The sequence below is a fragment of the Pholcus phalangioides genome, unplaced genomic scaffold, assembly GCF_987345545.1.
Source record: "Pholcus phalangioides strain wild (caught in Gottingen) unplaced genomic scaffold, Ppha-v1.0 ptg000010l_1, whole genome shotgun sequence".
Classification (NCBI taxonomy): Eukaryota; Metazoa; Arthropoda; class Arachnida; order Araneae; family Pholcidae; genus Pholcus; species Pholcus phalangioides.
This window is the reverse complement of record NW_028301603.1, coordinates 12,023,781-12,048,673: the sequence shown is the minus strand read 5'-3', so window position 1 is coordinate 12,048,673 and position 24,893 is coordinate 12,023,781. Positions and strand designations below refer to the sequence as shown.

Below are 24,893 nucleotides of genomic sequence, written 5' to 3'. Positions count from 1 at the left end.
CACTTAGAGATAAGAAGCCCAGTAAATTAAATATGAAGCAATTAGGCGAACCTACTTTTGAGTTGGATATTCATGCAATAACATTGATTTCAAGTTTTTATTTATATCTTCTCAAGCATGAAAATTAACGTTTCCATATTGCCTTTTGATACTCAACTGCATAAATTCATGTAGTTTAGGATGTTTTAAAATTAATTATGGGCCCATAAAGTGCATCGAAGAAATTTCGCAGCTTTAATTAAGCATTTTTAGAAGCTGCAACAGGCAGATGGATAACTTGAAGTTCGGGGGGGGGGAAATCGAAATACCTAGCGCCCTTGAAAAAGGGAAACAAATATATTCATTTTACTAGGAGACACCAGTATCGATTGGTAAGGGACAATGCAAGGTTATGGTGTCGCAGGGGGGGGGGGGATTTTTCTCTAACAAGGTTGTTAATAAATGGAATAGCTTACCCTCGGAGGTAGTAAATTGTAACACAATTGACACGTTTTAAATGAAATACGATAAACATGTTGGGGTAAATCGAGAAGCTATCCATTCTTAGAATAAGGCAACCATAAGTATTCTTTATGGGCGTTGTATAATATTTTGTCATGTGCATATATTGTTTATAATTTTTGTTATGCATTTTTAATTGGGTTGCTGTATTTTTGAAATATATGGCATCCATATTTTTATGGTCATCTTTTTCTCAGCCACCTCGTTGGGCATTTTGCCTTTTGTGGCGTTGTATTTGTATTTCTACGTTTCTTTAAATCTAGATTTGTTTCTCTCATGAGTTGCGCAAGAAGTCGCCATATTGGTTAACTACACGCGGTTTTTATGTCCCTCCAAGGAAGAGGAAGATATCACGTAATTCAAAAAGCCTCATTAAAGAAAACCCGTGCAGCGCCGGGTATTATAGCTAATATAACATAAAATCATATCACTGAAACTTTTGCTGGCACCTATGGAATAAAATTGTTATAATTTTCCGATTGAAGTTGCTGCCCGACTTCTGAATAGAGTAATGAAATAATGAAAAAAATATTTTATCATATTTGTGATGTCTTAAAAAATAATAATATATATAAATATATTGAATTTTTCGAAAAAATGTTATCAGATGATGTTTGTATACAGTAATATAATATGGATAAATTTCTTCAAGGGTGGCCGTCAGTGATTGAGATCAATAAGGACACTAATTAGAGTCAAAAAGTGTCCTCGGGGCTTTAGCTTGAAAATATACTCATATTATTTTACTTTGTGAAAACATCAACCGTTAAAATTTTAAAGCAGATTTCATAATTTGATAAATTTTATTGTTAATTAAAGTATATTATTGTATCATATTATATCATTTCTTGAAGATATTACACCAATCGGAAACCTTTAATCAACGTTAATCAAAAAAATAATATTCGTTTTATTCGGTAGGTGGCAGCAGATATTTCAGATCAATGATTTATATTATTGACTATTAGATTGCAGTGGTTCTTAGCATGGTGCCGTATCTAGCGTCTCTGGAATATTCTGGCGGGGGAGCACAGGTGAAAATCAGATGAAGAGTAACCACGACAAGAGTGCTGAAGAGGGGCCCTCAGAGAGAGAGGTGACAAATTTCAAGGGAATTATGGTGGGAGAGTAAATGTTAAAATTTCTGAATCCAACACAGCATGGAACCAGGACCATCTGGGCAGGGCCCGGGCCCTCATATCCATGGGGGACAGGCACATGATGAGATCTGGTACTACAAAATTTCTGGATGTAATTAATATTGTAAGCTATTGCTTCTCTCCGGCCAAGTACAGATGACCCGAAAACACTTTGCCAGTGCCATCTTAATACTTGGGCCCACCCTGGAACGGCCCGGGTGCCTCAAGTTCGAAGGGGGGTGCTCATGATAACGCTATTTGGTCAGAATTTTCGAGAGCTTAGATATGTGAATAGCATACTAGACAGGCATTTCTATCGAAGTAATACTGTATCCGAAATTATTGTATCCAGGGGGGAAACCAATGGTGTGTGTGGGGGGGGGGGCTCATAAGACGATCCTGTACTTTTCCTGAAGATCCATGATGTTGAGACGACCTCCCCGCAAGAGGGAAGTTCACTGATTTCTAGCCCAGGATAGGCGATTCGTATAACGAGCACGTTCGCGGAACGAATTGAGCTCGTTAACCGAAGTTCCACTGTACTACTGTTAGGTAATTAGCATTCGAGATCGAAAACGGGCTGGTCTAACTTTGTGCAGTGAACAATGGTTTACGGAAACTTTGCCTCCGACATTTCGTCCCCGACCTTTTGCCCGTTGAACATTTCGTCCCCTGTACACTTCCTCGGAAATTTCACCCCTGCCATTTCGCCTGTCCTGAGCGTATGAGCGACCAAGTGACCAAACAAGTGACTGTATGACTGGTCAAGTGAGTGACCGTATCAGTGATTGAGTGACTGATGAATGACCAAGTGAGCGGCCAAACTAGTGGCTGAATGAGTGACCAATCGAATGTCCATGTGAGTGAGCACACGCATAATCGTGTGAGAATGAGTGACGAAGTGAGTGACCAAGTGCATGACTGTATGAGTGACCGAGTACGTGACTGTATGGGTGGACAAGTGAGCTACCAAGCAAGTGAATGTATGAGTGACCAAGTGAGTGACTATATGAGTGACAAAGAGAGTGACCATACGGATCACATACTGATGTGGTCATTCACTTGGTCATTCATACGTCATCCACTCAGTCAATAATAAGGTCACTCACTTAGCCACTCATATATTCACGCACTTGGCCAGTCAATACGGTCACTAACTTGATCCTTCACATGGCCATTATCTCAACCATGCAGTCACTTGATCACTCATACAGTCACTCACTTAATGATTCACACGATCACTCATACAGTCACTCACTTGATGATTCACACGATCACTCATACAGTCACTCACTTGATGATTCACGCGATCACTCATACAGTCACTCACTTGATGATTCACACGATCACTCATACGGCCAGGGCAAGCGAAATGTCAGGTGCGAAATTTCCGGAGACGAAACATGTCAGTGGACGAAATTTCCGGTGTCGGAGGCGAAATTTCTGTATCCCGTGAACAATTACTGACTAGGTCACTACTGTCAAATCACCCCAGGTCCCGACTGTGCACCTGTACGACAATTAACATTCATACAGCGTGTAGCATTCATGTTGCAAGGGGTTGTAAAATTACTAAAATAAAAAAAAAATTAACATTTCATTTGGTCATCCTACGTTAAAAACCAAATTAGAAAGTTGTTGCCCTGTCTCTCCTGATGCCACCAAAAAATTTATTTTATTTTAATGACGATATATACAACACCTCGCAACATGAATGATGCATCTCAGGACCACGCGCTATTTGGATACTTTTTCCAAAAGCCATATTTTCCCTAGGGGGAGCAGGGTTACTGCACCGCGTGGAACGTGAATCGCCCAGCGCGACACGCCGTCCACTCATCGGTAGGAGAAGCGGTGCGGCTGGTTTCCTACAGGATTGCATCACGCCGTCAGCGCTTCACGTCGGGCGTGATTGGGCGACTGCTTCTGAAGGAGTCAAATGCGTCGTGCGCCGCGCTTTTCGTGAATCTTCCCTTCACTTTTGTTGTATTATCTCCTCCCCCCCGCCCCCCATTCCTCCTTTATTGTGCAAAATTACGCAGATGTGCACGCGACAGAACAGATGGTACGCCACGCTGGGAAAACACAAACGCGTAGCGTGATGAAATTACCCGTTTCTGTCGACGCGAAATGGCCCTATTCGGTTCACTCGGTGCAGAGAAAACTTGCTTGTAGGAAAAACGCAGTTAATAGGAAGACCCGGCTTAACTGGAAGTATGCCCGCAAGTTTAGGCACTAAAAATAGTCGAAATAGGCAGGCAAAAAGGCACTAAAAAGGCATTTCTAATTTAGTTTTTCGCTTAATTTAGTTTGAATTAGTTTTAGTTAAAAAATTAACTTAAACTAAGGGGCATTGTGGGTCTAAAAACTAGTTTAAAAATTGTTTGCATTTAATCCCTCTACTGCCTTGATTGTGGTTTATAATAACTGCATTATAATGTAAGTTAAACTAATTTCGAGCCCAAAATGAAATTTTGGTAGACCCTCATTACTAGGTCAATTCCAGGGCCACCATTACCAGACCGGAGCCCGTAGACAAAATGGCCTATAGGACTCCTCCGAGTGGTGAATAATTCTTGTTCATTTGGAATAATCATTATTTCTATAGTTGAAACGCAGCTACCCCTTGTTCTAATGTAGTAAAAAAATAGGTGTTTTATATATTACCACGTATGCGGAACTTCTTTAAGCGCGGGGCCCTGGGTGGCCGCATCTGTCGCACACCTACTGAGAACGAGTGGTAAATACGATCGAATACTAAATATGTACGCAAAATAAATAACCGTGGTTGTTTGCAGTGCATTTATGGTGTAAAAACAAATCAGCTGAACAACATGGGCCCCTAGAAGCCCTGCTTGTTCCTACCCCGCCTTGCGTGAGTCATGGAGTCAATTGATGGCCTCTTGGGACATCGGTCAGCTATACATATACAGCGCAGTCCAATGCCTGAGTGAGACATGTTCATGTCAAGCATGAACGAAAATTTCTAATTTTCATAGCAAACATGGGCTGCGTTCATCTGAAATGTTCACGTCTAACACCATCCGGCCAAAGGTAATGCACGGCAACACCAAGTTCTCCAGCACTCAGATCACTTATTCACGTTTTAATGGGGCTGGAAGGTGGTAGGATTGGGGACTTCCTGATGATAAATTAGCACCGCGAGAATCGGAAAATTTCAAAAAGAGTAACTCTTTTGTTCTTAATGCTCAAAATATTCGAGTTTTACGTATTACGGCCTTTGAAACTCACCAATAAACTTCAAAATATGCTAAAACAGGCACATTTATGGCAGGAAATCTTCGAAAAAGGCATTTTTAACAAAAAAGTTTGAAAATAGACGAAAAAAAAGGCATTTATGGAATTTTGCCTGAGCTTCCAGGCTCTTGAGTTTTACTTTCAATATAACGACCCCCCCCAATATAACGCCCGTTTTCAACGGTAGTAAAGAGGGTCGTTATACCGAGCGTCGACTTTAAATAAGCCGATTTTTGATTATAATATCACTTGTAATAGCATTAAATCCAATCACTGGGTGTGAGAGAGAAGACTTGAATGTCATTTGCAATACAGCCAAAAAAATTTTCTTCAGTAATTCGGTAATTTCGGTCTTCGGTAATTGAAACTTGGCGTTCTTTTTCTCCTCGGACAGGTAACATCGAAGACGGGTCTGTTTCTGTGCTTCTACGACTTCTGTCCGATTCGGGAGTCGGCGAGTGGCCGATACTGGACCCGAAGTGGCGAAAGACCGAAGTCGAATTGGAGTGGCGACTGGCCATGCTTTACGTTCATTCGGTTCAGCCGTTCTTTCACACCTACGTCGCTCCGGATGACAGGAATTCTTCAGTGTACTTATTACACGTAGGTACTCCCAATACATACTGTTATAAAATATTGCTAAAATATTTAATGTTTTATCTTTTTTTTTTAATAAACATTATTAGATTTAGGAAAGAATATACGCGCATTTTTCGATTTTTCACGCCAAAAATTTGGTTTACTCGAATATTTGCTTGTTACCTTCAAAATTTTATTTCCAAGTGTCTGCAGTTTGTTACCACTACTGCCTCCACGTGGAACTGGAGAAGCTACGAGACACCCTGGCTCTGGCACAAGAAGCAACGACGAAAGCACCTCGGCGCCCCCCCCCCCACTAAGGGGATCCGGGCATCTCCGGCAATACCAAAATTTATTGATACGTCGAAGATTACAAATTGTGAATCGTTATTAAAATCATGCAAATCGGAGAGTCAAATCATTCAAGTTAGCGTGCGTGGACAAGGGTTCCGCAGTCTGATTGTGTCGTCAGTAAGTAGTCCATTTTCCCTCGGAATATTCAGGGGGAAAAATTCCCTGCTCGTGCCATTATCATCGTTGTTGGTGGCGAGAGCGCTCGACCGACGGAGTATCGTCATTGTGAGGAAAGGAAATGATCGGGCTCAGAATTGGCGATTTCTATGCCCCACATCCAATCACTACGCGGTATTTGCGAGCCAATCAGGAAGATTCTACGCCAAAATAAGAAGAAACGAAATAGGATGCCGTGTTTCAAAATGTGGCAAACTTGCTGGATAGTCTAAATGGCGTTTATGGAAAACAGTGCAGAGGGATGGCGTGGAGCGGTTTCTTCTCTCGGGTGGCGAGACGGGTGCTGAATGAATGGAATGGGAACTAGTGCTTCGGTTAATTTTTCAAGACATCCTTGCAACTTTTTGATATCGACGCGCTACCGAATTTTTCGTCTTCATCTTTCTGTTGGGGAGGCCGGGGGGATTTACACTATAAAAGTTTTCTACAAGTTCTTTTATAAAATTTGAAAAATTCAACCAATAAGATTATAGGTTGCATTTGCTCGAATGTAACCTATGAACTTTACTGGTTGGATTTTTCAAGTTTTATGAAACTTTTAAAAGTGTAATCCCGGCCTAAAACACATTACACGCACTTGTCTTGCCTTTCTCTTCATACGCCCATCCAGGCAGTAAGTCGTCCGATTGCCCACGAGGGACCAGGAAACTATGGAAAGAATAAATTAGGTAGGGAAATATATGTTTATACGCATTTAACCACATTTGTGGAAAAACATACATTAATAACTAGAGCCCGGATTATGCATATAAATGCATTTGCATAATTTGGCCTATTCGAGCATTAATGCATAAAATAAAATAATTTTCAGAATTATAAGTGCATATTTTTTAAGATCAACCACTTTTTTATGATTGTTTTTCAAATAGATATTGTTCATAATATTTTCATAACATCGGTTTTCTTTGTTTTCCGTTGAGATGTTTTTAACGCAGCGTTTTCTTCCAATCACTTTGGCCGTTTTACTGTAAAGCTATTTCTAGAGATGTGTCAAAAGTATTCAATTTTTTTTTAAGAAATAATTTGTTTTTGTTTTGCATGCCGATTTTTTCGATGCATATTTTCTCACTTTTGTACATGTTTCTGAATTTTTAACATTTTCCAGGATTTTTAGTGTATTACTTGGGTTTTTAAGTGCATAATTTGGAATTTTAAGTGCTGATTTTGGAATTTAAAGTGCTTATTTTGCAATTTTAAGTGCTTATTTTGCAATTTTAAGTGCTTATTTTGCAATTTTAAGTGCTTATTTTGCAATTTTAAGTGCTTATTTTGCAATTTTAAGTGCTTATTTTGCAATTTTAAGTGCTTATTTTGCAATTTTAAGTGCTTATTTTGCAATTTTAAGTGCTTATTTTGCAATTTTAAGTGCATATTTGGCATTTTCAAGTGCATATTTGCATATTTTTAGAGCATATTTCGCCACTTCTTTAATGCATATAATCCGGGCTCTAATAATAACCGTGTGGGGTATCATGTTCTCGCACGGTATAATCACTTGATCGATTCGAAATGACGTGTATAGAGTTAAAAGTTGGTTGATTTTTTTTTACTTACGTTTGTCGCGTGATAAGTGCCGTAAAAAGGAGTGTTCACCTTTTTTTGTTGGAAAAATTCTTCTTTATTCTTCACGCTCCACACACTTTTTCAATGACGTTCAAATTTCTTTATCCCATCAAAGAAACGCATTTCCTTTGACGTCTTCACGTACAAACTTTTGGCAACAAATTTGTATGATATCCGTTTGATGCATTGGCGATAAATCTGGTAACCTGGTAGTACGAAAATTCATTGTACGTGAGGGAAAAAAAAATCACTAACACAGTGATCTTTCGTTGTGATTTTTCTGCCTCAGCTAACGAACGCGGATTCGGCTAACGGAATTTTTTTTGCTGATATCGATGCACATGCTAACCTAACGCGGTCACACTTTGTGACCTGATTACTCTCACCCCCATCATCATCAGAATTACTGTCGCTTGCGCCCGATGAACTCGGAATATCTTTTACCAGATATAACTCTACTTCTCTTTCTGAAAGTTTTTGGACCATTTCATGTAAAATGAAAGATTCAGCTAATAGAAAATGTCTTGGGGGAAAAAAAAGTCTTACTTCAGTGCAAGACTCTTAGCATCAAACTGAACAGTATGGGCCAGTGATTCCCAACGTAGGCATTAACGCCCCCTGGAGGGCAATGGAATGTTCCAGGGGGCAGTAGAAACTACGGGTATAACATAGGATCCTATGGGTTAGATTGCTTTGGGGGCGATGGGAGAAAAAATTTTCTGAAGAAAGGGGCTATGGTCTAGACCAGCGGTTCTCAACCTGTTTTGACTCACGGAGCCCTTTTTAGTAAAAAAGTTCTATTGCGTTCTATTAAAGTAGGTCCATTTTTAATTATTCATTAAAGTTACTTATTTATTTTTACTATTTAAAAATATTTATAATTATTTTTTTAAATTTTAATGTTTGTTTTTTATTTTCCTAGAGTGGCCGCGAGGCCACTGGAGAGTGCACAAGGAGCCCCAAGGGCTCCGCGGAGCACCGGTTGAGAACCGCTGGTCTAGACCATAGTTTCCCAACCCCCCCCCCCCATTTTTCAGAATTTTTTTTCTCCCAACGCAATCTAACCCATAGGATCCTAGACAATAGTTTCCCCAACTTTTTTTGTCCCATCGCCCCCTTCTTCAGAAATTTTTTTTCCCTCATCGCCCCCAACGCAATCTAACCCATAGGATCCTATGTTACACACGTAGCTTCTACCGCCCCCTGAAACATTATATTGTCCTGCAGGGGCTGACAACGCCCACCTTGGGAATCACTGGTCTAGACATTCTGAGAGATAATCTTTACCATCTCCATAAATATGAGTCACAGAAATGAGCTGACCAAATCACAAATGAATGGTGGCACCTAAGAACACGACTGGGTGGTGTCAACAACAGTCTACTTAGGTTGGTTCGAGTCCCAGTTCGAAGTTGGTTTTCTGTATCTCCAACATCCAGGTGCGAATGCTAGCCGATCTCCCCGTTGAAAGGTCTCGCCACCGAGAGCAACAGACCTACAACTGTTACACTTCACTCAAAGAAAAATTGATGGCAGATGGCGCAGCACTAATAAAACACCATCTATCGCAGAAAGGCGTCCGCGCAAAGCTCGTGACGTCACTAACAAGCATTACACACGTCCAGGCTCTATCGCTATTGCAATTTAAGCACAGTGGTCATAAAACCACGGACGTGCCGGGAAAACCTACTGGTGTATGAGCCAGGCGAGGCCCACCCACCATCCCAGGGCGCCCCTCGCCAACTCTCTCGCCACCGTTTCCATCCCATTCCCAACTCAACAATAGCCCAGCATCACCGCCCGGCACCACCAGGACGTTCGCGCCCCCAACCAAAAACTAAACATCCTCGGCCAAGTCGCACAACAGCCGCCACCCGACCACCCAGAAACCTCACATCACGCCCCCGACTGATATTCCCCCCTCCCTTTCCGGAGGTTCATTATAAATCAAAACAATAAATAGTTACACACAAAACATATTTACAGACATCTGGATGCTTCATGACACAGGCCTTTACGGTGCAAATGTTTGTAGTAATAATTCTCAACAGTTCCTACACAGCATTGCGTGTAGGGCCCTCATGGCCTGGCTACGCAGTTATCCGTCTTCTTCACATAGAGGGCCCGGTGGCCAGTCCACACGGGTCTCCTTCTTCACGTGCAGGGCCCCCATTGCCCAATTTCCTTTACAGCTGGAATTTCAAAAACAAAATTTGTAGGCAGTCTATTCAGACCTGGAGGAGTACGCAGGTGTGATTTTGTACGAATTGCGCTCACCGTTTTAATTTTGTGGGTGTGCCAAAGAGGGCACTCTTTGAATTCGGGACTCGATTTTAGGCAAGCTTTCAATGTAAAAAGCTGAACGGGGGGGGGGGGAAGATACGGTCTTTTTTTTCTCGCTCCTTCTCTTATCTAACCTTGAATAAGAGCTGACTCCACCCACTGGCAGTTGATTGATTGGAGGAGAGGGGGGGGGGAAGTAAACATGGAACCCATGTTTTATATACTGTAAAAACAACTTCAACGCGTTTTCAGAAGTCGAGATATTTCGGGGTTGCTGAAATATAAAGCAGACCCTGTTTGACGAGATATCTCGGGACTGCCGCTGAAAGGGTTGAGTTTTGTCCTTCGTTTGGAAATGTCAAGTCCGAAAATTCGTCTGAATACCAAACAAGAATCATCAGAAGTTCAGTTATTGTAGTGGTCTCCTGCAGATGTCAAAGGCCTCAGTCCCGAAAGAAGGTAAAATGGTATTGTATTGTCCGATATGGCAATAGGCCAGAGCTTCGCCAGATTTAAACGAACGAGAGACTCCCGTGGATGAATATATCTGTCACGGTTGATGATGTCACCTATCTTTCACGTTGAAAGCCCTTCCACAAAAAAATTCAACCCGTATTTAAATTTTGAAAATCGGGTAATCCATTGCCGGAACTTTAGTTCCGGGGCAAAGGGGGGGGGGCATACACGGATCCCGATCTATCTTTTAAGTGATTTACTATTGGCAAATTTCAGGGGGAAAATTAAAATATTGTTATAAAGTTTCGGAACTTTACAGTGGGGGTGGGCGGCGGAAAAATTACGTCTAGCCCCACTCCCCAAAAAAGAAAGAAGAAAAGCATTCGACTTACGTACAATGGTTAATCGCGCCTTCAAACTATCGCAGCAAATTCCTCAATATCAACGATAATTTGGAATTGCATACGCATGAAGGAAAAACCTTTAGTAGTCTTTGGCTGCGACAATTGTTACTACAGTGCGAGGAACAAAGGAAATGACACAGCAACTCCCCCCCCCCCCCCCCCTAATGTTAAAATACTGATAAATTTTCACAAAATAATCAATATATTACCGTGACATCTAGTGACAGTAACAGTAAGCAAATATATTGTTTCAACTGGTAGAGAAACTGCCTGATACAATTCTATCCTACGGTGGTAGCAGTTTAAAAAAAAATGCTTTTCACTCATAAGTTTTTTGAATTTTTAATCCAAACTTTTTTAAGTCACTTTTATTGTAGGTTATTTTTGTATATCAATATTAACAAAATAATCTATTTCGCATCCAGGTAATTACGTTTGTTGCGTGTTCTTAAAAGTGGCTAAGTGCTACTCTCAAAAGTTGGAATATTGGCCAAAAGAGTACGCTTACAGAATTCGGGACTCGATTTCAGGCAAGCTTTCAATGTAAAAAGTTACACAGATTATAGTGTACAGCCAACAAAACATGTTTTCCCTAGAAATTCTTTTTTATATCCAAAAAAAAAAAAAATTCCTTGAAATTTGAACCCATTTCTTTGGAAAAGATGAAGGTTTTCAAAAAATAAACACAGGCCAGAAGTAGGGATCGGCTTGTTCGGGGCTGTCGTTATCTAGTGTTGAGATAAAGAAGATTCTCAAAAGTAATCCATGAACTAGTTCTCATTTTGTCTATCGTTTATTTTCAGTGTTTGAAAAAGGAATTTTTACAAGGTGTTTCCAGACTGGGATCAGTCGGGAAGGGTTAAAGGACAAAATGAATTTGAGAATTGCGGGCAATGTCACCACTGTGTTACTATCTACGAATGATACAGCAAAATGCGGAGCTTGTTTTCAAAAGGGAACGTTTCAATTTTTTGTTTTCGAAATGCACTTTTTGACGCTTTCTGAATCTGGGATGAGAGCTTCACCGGACCATGCAAACGGGGTTTATTCAAAAACTAATGCTTTTGGTAGAAATCGCATTGTAAAGTTAGTCGTTTCTCTACCAAAAGAGAACGTATCCAACTTGCTCATTCGCTTGTGCATGATGATTCATTCAAGAGCGAATATAGCAAAGTTGTGGCGACTAAAGCCTTCTCCATTCTTTACTAGCAGGGCCGGATTTAGGCAGGTGCCAAGGGTGCGGCCGCACCGGGCCGCTAAATTTTTGGGGGCCGCGAAAGGGGGATAAAAATGTTTCGATTACATTTTCACTTCAACTTCTTAGCAAAGCAATAGCTTAAAATTAAGTCCAAGAGAGAGAACCTCTAAGGTTGCGGTCTTGGGTAGATAATTGGTTTTCTAGCCCTGAGAGCCAAAATCTTCGAGTGCCTGTGGGCGCACTTGTTGCAATTTTTTGCACTGGGACACGGACACTTTTGTCCATATTTATTCCCAAATGGCATTTTTATGACTACAAAGTAGTTTTACAGCCGTTCTTGAGCACCAGAGTACCCATATTGGAAAACCCATGTTCAGAGGGGCCGCAAAATACTTAAGCCCATCCCTGTTTACTAGGACAAGTCCTTTCTTTTACGATATCTTTGTGAATAGAGTAATCGATTACTGATCATTTTTGTCTCACCAGTCATTGTCCGCACACGAGGACAAATTAGACCGGGATCTACACTTTAGTCCCGATTTCAAACGGCAGCCTTTTTGCTAAAATTCCCCGAGAATTTGGTGCACTATCCCCTCGGTATGGGACTCCTTGCGGTAGCAGTCCTTTCTGTGGTCATGTCGCCCTTTCTGTTTTAACCCTCGTGCCAGGAAAGTTTCTGACAAAGACGAATCGGGTATCGAACTCGCGACACCTCTAAACATCCTTTGGCACTTTAGGCAAGTATTTTATCGGCCTGGGCTACCGCGTCCAGTGACCAAGCGAGTGATCGTATGAGAAAGTGTGAGTCACTATATCACTGAGTGAATGACCATATGAATGATCAAATGAGTAAGGGAGTGACTGTAGCAGTCATCAGGTGCCTGGCATACTAGTGATAAAATTAGTCACCGTTTGAGCGATCAAATTAGTGACCGTATGAGTGATCAAGTGAGTATGGTCACTCATACTTTCATCCCCCCCACTAACTTGTCCACTTATGCAGTCAGTTACCCTTTCAATTGGTAACTCATACTGTCATGCACCCACTCATCTTGTCACTCAGCCGCTCAAGTGGCCATTCATGCTTCATTTACTTGGTCGCTCTCCTACTCACAGATTTCACATGGTCAGGGCAGGCGTTTCGCCTGCCAGGGCGAAACCTACTAGGGTCGAAATGCCGGAGGGGTGAAATTTCAAGATCCTGATCAAAGTGTTGACGATTAACTGACCTGAAGTACAGGGTGATCCAAAAGTCACGCAACCAGTTCTAAAACATTTTATTTTTAAAATGCCTTCGAGAAATAAATAAATAAAATCATAGTTCGCGAATAAGGAAACATTTGTGAATACAAAAGCACCGTTTCAAAATATTGCAACCCGTATTCAAATTGTGAACTTTTTGCGTGAATGAGCACGCGCAACCACAGGGTTGGGAGGCATAATCACGAATTAAGACCTTTGGTTATAGATAGAGCCGCTCACAGCCCCGGACTGATGCAAAGCCCCTTACTTCCGTTACCTCAAAAGAGGCAGAGTTGTGTCGGAAAAGTTAGCAAAGATTTATAGTGGTGGTTCCCCTTGCCCCGTGCTCGCAAGTTTCGAATTACTCGCGTCGTTCTCCCCATGAAGACAGCCATCAACTCGATGCAACGTACAAGCCATTTGACAAAAATGGGTGACTGAATCCAATGACTAGGGAGAAAAATTGCACGTGCGCCCAGTGGCACATAAGGGCCGGAGACCGCAGCCTGGGATTTCGAAAGAAGTGTGGGAAAGACTTGTGGGCAAGAAAGAAGAAAAAGAATCTGGCGTGTTGAAGTGGGAGAGATTTGAGACTGGTCTAAATACACAATGCATACAAATTACATATATACAGCGCCTCGACTGTGACGGGAAGCGAAGAAACAAAGCCTCCGTCCGCAGCGCTCAGCAGTTCTGCTCGCTCTTCCCCTTACAGAACATGCAATATAATACACACACAGAATACACGCATAGCCCGCACTGCGACGGTAATAATCAAACAGAGCCTCCGTTGACAATGCTGGGCATTCACATTTGAATTACATGCATACATTATTTACTTTACAAAAATTTCCCTTTTTTATACTATTGGGAATGCACATAAACATTACTATGAAGGTAGTATTGGGTACAAATATCACCATGAGCTCATACAAATATTCAAGGTTACTAAACCACCATCATACTATGAAATTGTATATACAAAAACATTCATAATTTATACAGGGTGTATTACTAAAATATTATGGTTTAGGAGCCTAAGTGCGCCCCTCTATGTTGAATCTGCATCTGTTTCAGATTCTAGTACTTCCGAATCATTAGTGGATTGTTCCCTGCTTTCAGTTATTATCAAAATAGTTTCTTTATTATTCATCAAATAGCCCAGGACTTGTTGTAGTTTTCTCGTTGCAGATCTTCGTAAAATAATTTTCCGTTTCCACAAGATCTCTCGTCCGTTCGATGGCGCCTGTAAATGGTACCCCTTTGTGTACTCACACTGTGTCACATAGTGTATCACGCTTCCCGGATGGCCGCATCTACACGTGCTGGTCTGGCTGATTTTGAACCTTTGCATGTATTCACCGAATGGACCGTGTTCTGTGAGGAACATTATTATTTCTCTCGGCATGACTTGTTTCATTTTACCCACTTTTGGTATAACGTCGAAGACCTTTCTTCCAGTTGTGCATATTTGCCAATGGTGTTGCCATTTCTCTGACGCTTCTTGCGAGAGCAGATTTTTAATGTAGGATGCCGGTAATTTCATTAGGTGGTTTTCATCCGCCATTTCATTCCCCTCAATGCCTACATGAGCTTTTACCCACCGTATTGTAATCTTCCTGTTGTCCATCAGTATTTTTCTAATGTCATGCACTAGGCTATGAGGGGATTCTACGTCTCGTATTGCCTGTATACATGGCATGCTGTCTGTGTTTATAGTTGATTTCTCTGCAAAATGTTTTGCATAATTGACCGCCATCCAGATTGCGTATAACTCTGCTTGGAATACAGTGTTGTTATTGAGCAATCGGCAGTTCCATTTGTCCGTTACTTCACCCATGTATATACTGACGTAGGCGGCCCCTACACCGTCCACGGTCTTTGAACCGTCTGTGAAAATAATTCGATTTGTTGATTCTTCTGCATCTGTGTCGGCAAAATATCTTTCACCGGGTGATACGTCCATGGTGTATGTTTATGCTCTACATCTGTAGTAAGATATGTTACATTGTTTATTTTAATCTCACGCTTTAGCCTTAAATTCGCTTTCTGTACTTCGTTGTCCAAAAGTACATGTAGTGGAGGATTGTTAGTTAATGCTTGTAAAGCACTGTTTGGTGTTGTGGAAAAGGCTCCAGTGATGAATAGCAGGAATTTTCTTGGAAGATAGTCTACTTATTGTTCTTAATTGTTGTTTGGGATCACCGAACCATGCGATGGCACCATATGCTATAATGCGGATGGCGACAACTTTATAAAGGGTATTTCTAATTCTTGTATTAATGTCCCATGCAGGACCAGCCATTCTTTTAAAATTCTGTAAGCATTTCTGTGTTTTCGTGATCAGATAATTCACATGTTTGAACCACGTCAGGTTTCTATCAAACATTATTCCTAAATATCTGATGTTCATATTGTGTCTTATTGGATTGTTTCGCAGTCTAATGGTTGGTCTTCCCTTTTTGTGAGAAATCCACAAGTAATTTGATTTGGAGAATTCGATCTCTAAATTATTTTTCGTGAGTCAAGTATCCAATAATACCATTGCTGCTTTTGCGTGCTCAGTGACCTTGCGGATTGTAGAATCACCAATTACCATAGCAATATCATCCGCATACCCTTGAATTTTTATATTTTCAGACCAGTTTTTTGTGAGTAAGTCATTTATGACAAGGTTCCACAGCATCGGCCCACTACAGGAACCTTGAGGGCACCCTTTTGCTTGAACTATAGTGGCCTCACCCTCATCCGTAAAAAGGGATATATGTCTTTCTCTGATTGCATCAATCATTTTTCTTCTCACATTTTCCGGCATTGAGATGTTAAGAAGTTGCTTTACTATTGGTTTATGTGAAATGTTATTGAAGGCTCCCTTAATATCTACTGATATTAGGGCAACATCTTGTTTTTGGCTCTTAAATGTTTGTATGCTGTCATGAATCCTTGAGAGTGCTGTCTCAGTCGAGAACCCTCTTCTAAATCCATGTTGTTTATCGCTGATCCACTTCGTTTTCTCGATGTAGAAGTTGATCCTTTGTGTCAGCAACCTTTCGAGAATTTTGCCCACTGTGTTTAGAAGAACTATTGGACGGTATAAATTGATATTGTTTGGATCTTTTCCTGGTTTTAGAAATAGTATCAGTTGCCCTTTCTTGAATGCTGTAGGGAAACTATTGAAGCTGAGGCATTTATTGAATAGAGTCAGGAAATAGAATTTGTGGAGAGCATGTATACTTTTAATCAATGCGTTTGTTATTCCATCAGGACCGGGAGCTTTTTTCACATTTAGTTTATCAATTATTCTATTAATTTCTTGAATTGAGAAAGGTGGATCGTTTCTGGTATACCGGCTCGACCTGGATAAATCTTTTTTCCCCCTTTATAGATTCGCTACAGAGGAGGCCAACCAAATATCTCAGTCCACGGAGCCGGGCTTCAGATTGTGGGGGGCCCTGGGTGCGGAGAAAGTAAAAATTTTATTCGTACATGAAATATATATAGCGTACTTTCTAATTTTTTCCCCCCAAATAGTGAGCGCATTCTATTTTATTTTACCAGCACTCGTCTGTTGTTTCCTCTGTGCGCAGAATTTCGATATTTCTGACAAAATAACATGTTGTCTCATACCATTTTGAGGGAATTTTCTCTGCTCAGCAAAAAAAAAAAAAATCTGTCTACAGGGAAGAACTCTCTGCTAGGCTCTAAACTATGGGTTTCCGACGTAAAGTTTCTCGCTGAACCCTTTATGGCTATAAAGCTGTTCAGTGGAGCCTTTGATGGTTATAAGGCTGTTCAGGGGAACCCTGGATGATGATAATGAGACTGTTCAGGGAACGGATGATGATAATGAGACTGTTCAGGGAACGGATGATGGTAATGATACTGTTCAGGAAATGGATGATGATAATGAGACTGTTCAAGGAATGGATGATGATAATGAGGCTCCTCAGGGAATGGATGATGATAATGAGACTGCTCAGGGAACGGATGATGATAATGAGACTGTTCAGGGAACGGATGATGGTAATGAGACTGTTCAGGAAATGGATGATGATAATGAGACTGTTCAAGGAATGGATGATGATAATGAGGCTCCTCAGGGAATGGATGATGATAATGAGACTGCTCAGGGAACGGATGATGATAATGAGACTGTTCAGGGAACGGATGATGGTAATGAGACTGTTCAGGAAATGGATGATGATAATGAGACTGTTCAAGGAATGGATGATGATAATGAGGCTCCTCAGGGAATGGATGATGAGGCTGTTCTACGGAACTAAAAAAAAACCGTTTTTGAATATTTATTCAAAAAAAGCGTGTCCTTATATTGCCGTCTCCACAGTATCAGAGCCCCTAGGGCAAAATGAACGACGGCTTCGTCACCACTTCCTCTTAATCAGGGACGGTGTGACATACGCAGGATCGACCTTTCGAGACGCCACAAAAGACTTGGGAGGTACAAAAACTGCCTTCTCCCAAGAAATTTTGAGTTACCGCCCCCTCAAAAAAGCATTAAAGTTAACACCGAAATAGGTTATAATAACATAAAAGGTATTTTTTTTTTATAGATATAAAATTGTTTTACATTATGAATTCACTATAGAGGAAAACACACTAAAGATCTCAGTCTGGGGGCGGTGGGGGCAGGCACGATGGACACCCATATTCTCGCGCGGAATGGGAAAATATTATTCCTACATTAAAAATGTGCCCTCCAACTTTGTATTCTTTCAGATGGGAGGGCGGGCACATTGTGAATTATTTCGCCTGACATAGGTAATTTTTTTCTGCTCAGTAAAAAACTCTATATACACAGGAATGCTCTCTGTCGTTCTCAAACTATAGACGCGTGATTAATAAACTTATCAGCCATGAAAAAACAAATGGTTTCTTAGTTACTTTTGTTCATAACTAACAGACGCGTAAAAATGAAATTTTATCAACCAAAACATGTCTTCTAGGAAATACTATACGGTACAGGATGTATATTATCTTCAGGAAACATAATTAAACTAGAAGAAACCCTTTTTCTGTCACCTATCAAATGCAAAACACAACTGTTATTGATTGGGAATGGTGACCGGTTTTCGATTCACGTGCTAAACCGGTGATACCCAACGTGGGTGATAGAATGTTCCAGGGGGGGGGGGGCTGTAGAAGCTGCGGGTGTAACATAGGATCCTATGGGTTAGATTGCGTTGGGGGGGGGGGCGATGAGTGAAAAATATTTCTGAAGAAGGGGGAATGGGGGAAAAAAACGTTGGAGAAACTATGTGCTAAACGAAAAAATACAGTAAAGTATGTATTAATGAATATTTTTTAAGTAATAATATGATAAAAATTATCGAATTTGCACAAAAATTTTAGCAGTTGATATTTGTGTGTAGTAAGTTAATATCAGTAACACTCCAAAATGAAATCCGCTATCCTCCTAATCAACTTGTTTCGGTTCTTATGCTTTCTTGCTGCTATGATAGGAAGCACTGACCTCTCGTCTTGGTTATTCTGCTTTGATAGAGACATTGGCATAATGGTTGCTTAAAAACAATTATGGTGATTTATTTTTTTATAAAACCCTTTATACATAAAATATTCTCACTACTACAAAGCAATATCAGTATACAGATTTACATTGTCAACAGTTTTCAGGGGTTATAAAACATCAGATTATAACATACTTTCAAAAATAAATCTCGAAGATTGCAAATAACCTCAATATCCACAATGCTAAACAATTTAATTTCACTACAACGACCCATTATACCACAAATTCCAAAAATTACCAATGTTCTATGGTTGCATTTTGCGTGAGTTACTTATATCATCTATATATATAAAATTGAGTTTCTGTGTGTGTGTGTGTTCTCTATACAAATCTACAATTTTAGATCGATCGTCACCAAATTTTGCATATATACCACATGGGACACGACTTGAACGATAGGCTACTTTAAAATTTCGTCAGAGCAGGGCAAATGCCCCAAATAGGCAGAAAAACTGTCTGGCAACAATGGTTTTTGGGCCTCAACAATCACTTTCCGAACGTTCACTTTGGTTACCGTGGTTCCCTAGCAATACGTTTCAGACGTGTATATGCCTTTATAATGGTTTGCCACATTTTCAATGCTCCCAGTAATCAGGCTTTTGAATAGACATCATCATCGCTTTGAGGGTCAGGAAAAGGGTGATCCTCATAGAAATCAGTGTTAAAATTGCCGATTTTACTGCAGAAATGCGGAAGTTGTGGGTTTTCTGTTACATCAATAATTTTAAAAATTGTATAGAATTCTCGATTTTTGAAATATTGAGTTCGCTTAGAGATATACGAAGCCCAGGAGATTAAATATGAAGTAATTAGGCCCAGACCTACTTTTGAGTTGGATATTCATGCAATAACATTGATTTAAACTTTTTATTTATATCTTCTCAAGCATGAAAATTAATGTCCCCATATTGTCTTTTGATATTCAACTACATAAATTCATATAGTTTAGGTTGTTTTAAAAGTAATCATGGGCCCGTAAAAAGTACATAAAAAAAATTCCACAGCTTAATTAAGCATTTTTGGAAGCTGAAACTGGCAGAGATAGATAACTTGAAGTTCAAACGAGGGAAGTTGGATCAAAATACTTAGCGCCCTTAAAAAAGAATAAAAAAATATATTCATTTCTACGTTTCTTCAAATCTAGATTTATTTAATTTATGAGTCGCCATATCGGTTAACTTGGACACGGTTTGCACGTCCCTCAAAGAAAGAGGGAGATATCGCATTGATCTAAAACGCCTCCGTGTACGTAGAGTTTTTTACTGCGCTGAAAGAAATTCCCTACATTGTATAAGGAGCATGTTATATATTTTGTCATTCTGCATAGGTATCGGAATTCTGTGCGCTGAGAAACATCGGATCTGTGCACATGAAATTGAAGAGAATGCGCCCACTATCTGGAAAATAGAAAGAATCCTTGGTAGCACCGAAATAAAGATTTCTTATTCAGCTCAGCAGGGTTTTCTTAAGCCGGGAGGGATTCCAATGTGAAACGATATTATTTATTATTTACGTACTCAATAAGCGAGAGAAAGCGTTAACGTAGAGTTACTTTAAAGGATCCCTGGTACCAGCGAGATGAAAATGTTTATTCAGCTCAGCGGGAACTTTTAATAACCGCAAAGGTAGGCCGAAGAACGTATTCACGTCAAATCTTGCGGCCGTGTCTCTGGCACAAGCCTACCCCATTTTTTTAATTCTACAATTGGGCCGTGCGCCCCTGTGAGGGAAAACCTGTCACCCCGGAATGGAAACCACCATTTTAAAGCATTCTGAACAATATTTTCTAATTCCAGACCATTTCGAAATTGAAACTCTAATTAATGACTACTCTGTGTAGCAATTAAAACTGGAACACGCATTGCATTTTCGCTCTCTCTCTCTCTTTACGCTTTTCCACGCATTGCATTTTAGTTTTAAGTCAACTCCAGATTCAAACTAGTTCATTGTTAGACATCCGAAACAGTTTTCGGTTCTAGAGAGTTATGAAAAAAAAAGAAGTAAATAATAACACAATAAAATAACAATAATTTTTCAGTTTTGCCAAAGACAAACTTTGCGGTCTTCGTCTTTGAAAGGGAATAAATTACTCTCGTAGGAAGGGGAAACAATCATTTCTCGTCTCGTATCGTCTCGTTCCCAAACAAACGACTTAAAGCGCAAAATCACGCAAAAATATTTTTGCATAAAGTCAACGCCGGGGACGGGATAATTAATCTTCCGAGGTCTTTTGTCCCGGAAACAGCGGGGATTTCTCCAGAAAAAGAGAGGAAAAAAAATTTTTTCCCCAGGTTTCGGAAAACAGGAAGCTTTTAACACGGCTTACGTTATGAGGAACATATTCCACCGAACAATGAGTTTCGAATATTACTTTTTTTTTGTCCCTCAGGGAATATATATATATATATATTTTTTTTTTCCCTAAGGGACAAAAGAGTTTTCCAGGACAAACAAAACACTTTCCCGGGTTAAAACATGCCCGGACATGTCCCTTATGTTTTCGTCTTTTTTCCTTTTAATCTTCATTACTAAGACTCGTCACCCTTTTGATGAGAAAGTAGCTCATTAAGTAGCAATAATTAGTTGAAGATAAGAGAAGATGGAGAAGCAAATATGGCGGACTCATCGAAGGTAAGATAATGATCGGAAACGCCACCAATTACCCCCTTTTCCAGCTGATCTGGGACCACGATCTTAATTAAAAATCTTTTGTTAAAAATTCGTTCGTAATTAGCTAGCTATACGTGAACGGAAATTACTCCATTTTTCTTATTTTTCTCTCTATAGATATTAATTATAATATTTTAGTGCTGTACTAAAGAGGCTGGAAATTTACGTGAGTGTGGGGGAGGGGCTTACCGTTGGCCTCAGAGACCCCCCCCCCCCCAGATATTGATCATTTACTAGTTAGCTCACCAGAGCCTTCTTCCAGGTATAGTGAAATTACACTGCTCTCCATAATTACGGCCCTGGAAAATATCGAGAATAACTGTTATGCCGAGGTCCAACTCATGTGTTTTTGTGTAAGCTGAAAAATAATCAGTAATTTACTTCATTTCCAAAAAAAATATCCCATTCTATGCCCTTTATTGGATAATACAGTCGTTATAACGAACTCTACGAGACAGAAGAAATCACTTCGTTATAAAGGAATTCCAGGTGGTTTGCATTGTTCCCACATGTAAACTTATTTGAGGGATTAGACAAGTGTTCGTTAAAACGATATTCTCGCTATAACGGTATTCGTTAAAATGGGATTCGACTGTACAATATAAGCATGATAGTCAAGAAAAAGTTTGGAAATCCATCACCGGGGGGGGGGGGGGAGAATGATGGCCTCCTCTTCCTAACCGGATCACAGTACGCCGCTCTGTCTCAATGAACAGATATAAAGGTGTTCGTTAAGATGGCCTACCTGGGCCATGCTGAAAAGAGTACCTGTATACGTGTTGTGAATCTCTAACGTGAAGTTTGTTTCTGTGTAATGCTTGTCACAATGTGGTGCTATCAATTTTTCTAAATATGAGTGAAGTGTAATGACTGGAGATTTCTACCGTTTGTAGGCCTAGTTGCTCTCTGTGAGGTGACCGATATCTTTGGATCACTCACTATACTGTGTGCGTTTTGGTGATATGGTTATTACTATTATGTTCATGTACTATTGTTGGAATTTAGGTATACGCCGGATCACCGATCCTGAATGTCCAGTACTACCTCAACACTACGGAATCGACATACGTGAGGTACATGCAGTCGTACAAGCAGCTCATTGGCGAGACGGTCAGGCTCCTGGGAGCACCAGAGGCTCTGGTCAAAGTCGATATGGAAGAACTGATCGAATTCGAAACTGCATTCGCTAACGTAAGTAATTGAAATGTGGGATGTGATCCCAATCAGTGATTCGAATTACTGTGAAGCGGGAAAATGATGTAACACATTTTGTTTCTCGTATGTGTAGTTGACTCATGATGATCCGTTTGAAGCGCGGCATTCATCGAATGAGACGAACCCTTTGGATGAGGACTTCGTCTTCAACAAGGTCAACATTTCTACTCTTGAAGAGGTCGTACCTGAGGTAAGTCAAAACTGAGAAAAGTTGTGACGTTTCCTTTAATAGTCACTTTTTCGAAACCAATGGCCGAGTCGCTATGATGGACAGCGGTCCAGAACGTGGTCTTGGACCCTCGTATATCCATCCGCGTAAGGTCCGTTTACATGGGAAATGAAAAAAAGGCGGATTTAAAACCCGCTTCAAGATTTCCACCAAAACCTGTTTACATAGACCGGCACTTTAAGCCCATGTCGGCAGAGGTCACGTGGGTCGGCCGGTTCAATTGACCGCGCAAAGGATTATAGGAGAGGAGGCTACGCTCCCCAAGTACCCCCAATAAAAAAAGGGGGCAATTCCTGCTCCCCGTTTCTTTCCCTAAGGGGGGAAAATGTCGTCAAGCTGTGCTACCGCAATATTGCACGTGCAAACGGAGCTGTAGCTTGTGAATTTGTAAATTCACAACGGAATGTGAATTTACAAATTTTAAAACATTTTTATTTCTTCTGTTTAAGCTAAAGGGAATACCACTTCCCCATCCTTGATGTTAATCTAGTCCTTGAGCAATATTTCTCCTTATCTAAGGAGGGAAATAAAATTTAGTTAGCCTTCCAAACCAGTCCCGACTTTAGACCAACATCTTTATAGATAAGTCTACCCAAACTTACTCGCTCTGGCCATGTTGTAATGAATTAACGCACTGAACTTTTGCTGTCCTCCTCCTCCTCCTCTTCTCCGCCCACTCACCACCCAGTTGTGATCGCAGAGCCATAGCCTTCACCGTAAAAAATCCAAGAGGCTTAACTCTCCTCCAGTCCCTTTTATGTACCGACCGTCTGTGGATACTCCTAGGTTTGAGGTTCCTCTAGTGAGCGTTGATTGGCTCGCAGTGATGTATTTCATGACATCCGTACGCATTGATAGGAAATTTCAGCAAGTTATTTAACAAAAAAAAAACACATAGAACGTGTGATGTTGATGCGTCTTAAAGATGAGGAGGTGGTACATCCTCGGAAATTTGATTTTTCGAGGTCCTTGTCTTGTAAATGTACCCACAAGACGAAACAAATACGGAAACACAAGATAAAAGTGCCCTTTTGTGACTTCCCCTCCACCTCTTCGTAACAGGAGGGGGACAGGCTTCTTGCCCTCATGAATTTATGCATTTTTTCCATACCATTTTCTAAGTATTTGCGTCTTTCTTCGCCCCCTTTGGGAATTCCCTCTTTCTTTAGCTATCAATAAATTTCTCTTTCCTCTTCCCTTGCCCTTTTCTGCCCTCCAAAGTGGAACCAACTCTTGACCCTTTCAAAAAATATCAACAAGCAGGTAGGTGACAAATTTGATTATTGTGTGTGTGGTTTGGGAGACATCACTCTGCCATCATTTCATTTCATACCGTGAACCGCCCAGGCTCTATCGACCATTGTCAATTTCAACCATTGCCCCGGATGAGGGGGGCCAGGTGGTGTCGGGTCTTTTATTATGCACGTAAAATACAGTACATGAATAAGGATAACACATTATTTTAAAAAAATGGTATATACAAGATTTAAAAAATTCTATTATATAAAATTTATATCAATGAGCTCTTGTAATGTCTTTGTAGCTCTAGTGAGCCTTTTGTTGTTCTTAGTGGACAGGTGCGAGGTCCTGGACCACGCGTCTTCCCCTCCTAGCCTTGTTGGCTGGGGCGAGTTTGGTGTTATGGGTGAGCCCTCCGTCGTGGCCAGGCCAGGTCCTGGACCACGTCTTCCCTGCTTGGCTTGTTGGCTCGGGTGAGCCTTCCGCCGTGGGCAGACCAGGTATTGGACCACTCGTCTTCCCCAGTTGGCTTGTTGGCTCGGGCGAGACCTCCTCCTTGACGAGGCCAGGTCACGGCTTGTTATCTATGTCCGAATCACACTGGGTGCACACCCCACACTTTCTCTGCTGTTACAGATTGTTGATTGATAAATCCCTCCTCCACATTATTTTTCCTTGACACCCCTCATAAATAATATATGATTCCTCCCCTCCACATTATTTATCCAGGCATAGGACTGGCAGTGGCGTGTTTAAAAAAAAAATTGAAGGTTTAAATTCCCTTGTCTTAATGTCGGGACGAGATTCCTCGTCTTATTTATTTTGATATTCCATTTCC

The 24,893-nt window shown here is 40.6% G+C and overlaps 1 protein-coding gene across 2 annotated transcripts in view; it reads left to right on the top strand.

Moving 5' to 3' along the window:
• LOC149080928 (endothelin-converting enzyme 2-like) overlaps nt 1-24,893 on the top strand; it is a 312,513-nt gene that overhangs the window by 186,335 nt on the left and 101,285 nt on the right. For both annotated transcript variants that reach the window (XR_016193399.1, XM_089237622.1), the window contains exons 6-8: nt 5,293-5,501; nt 22,378-22,563; nt 22,661-22,777. Coding sequence is in view for 1 of the 2 variants with exons in the window: in XM_089237622.1 (XP_089093748.1) it covers nt 5,293-5,501; nt 22,378-22,563; nt 22,661-22,777 (512 nt within the window). In the remaining variant the exon portion in view is untranslated. The remainder of the gene's footprint in view (nt 1-5,292; nt 5,502-22,377; nt 22,564-22,660; nt 22,778-24,893) is intronic.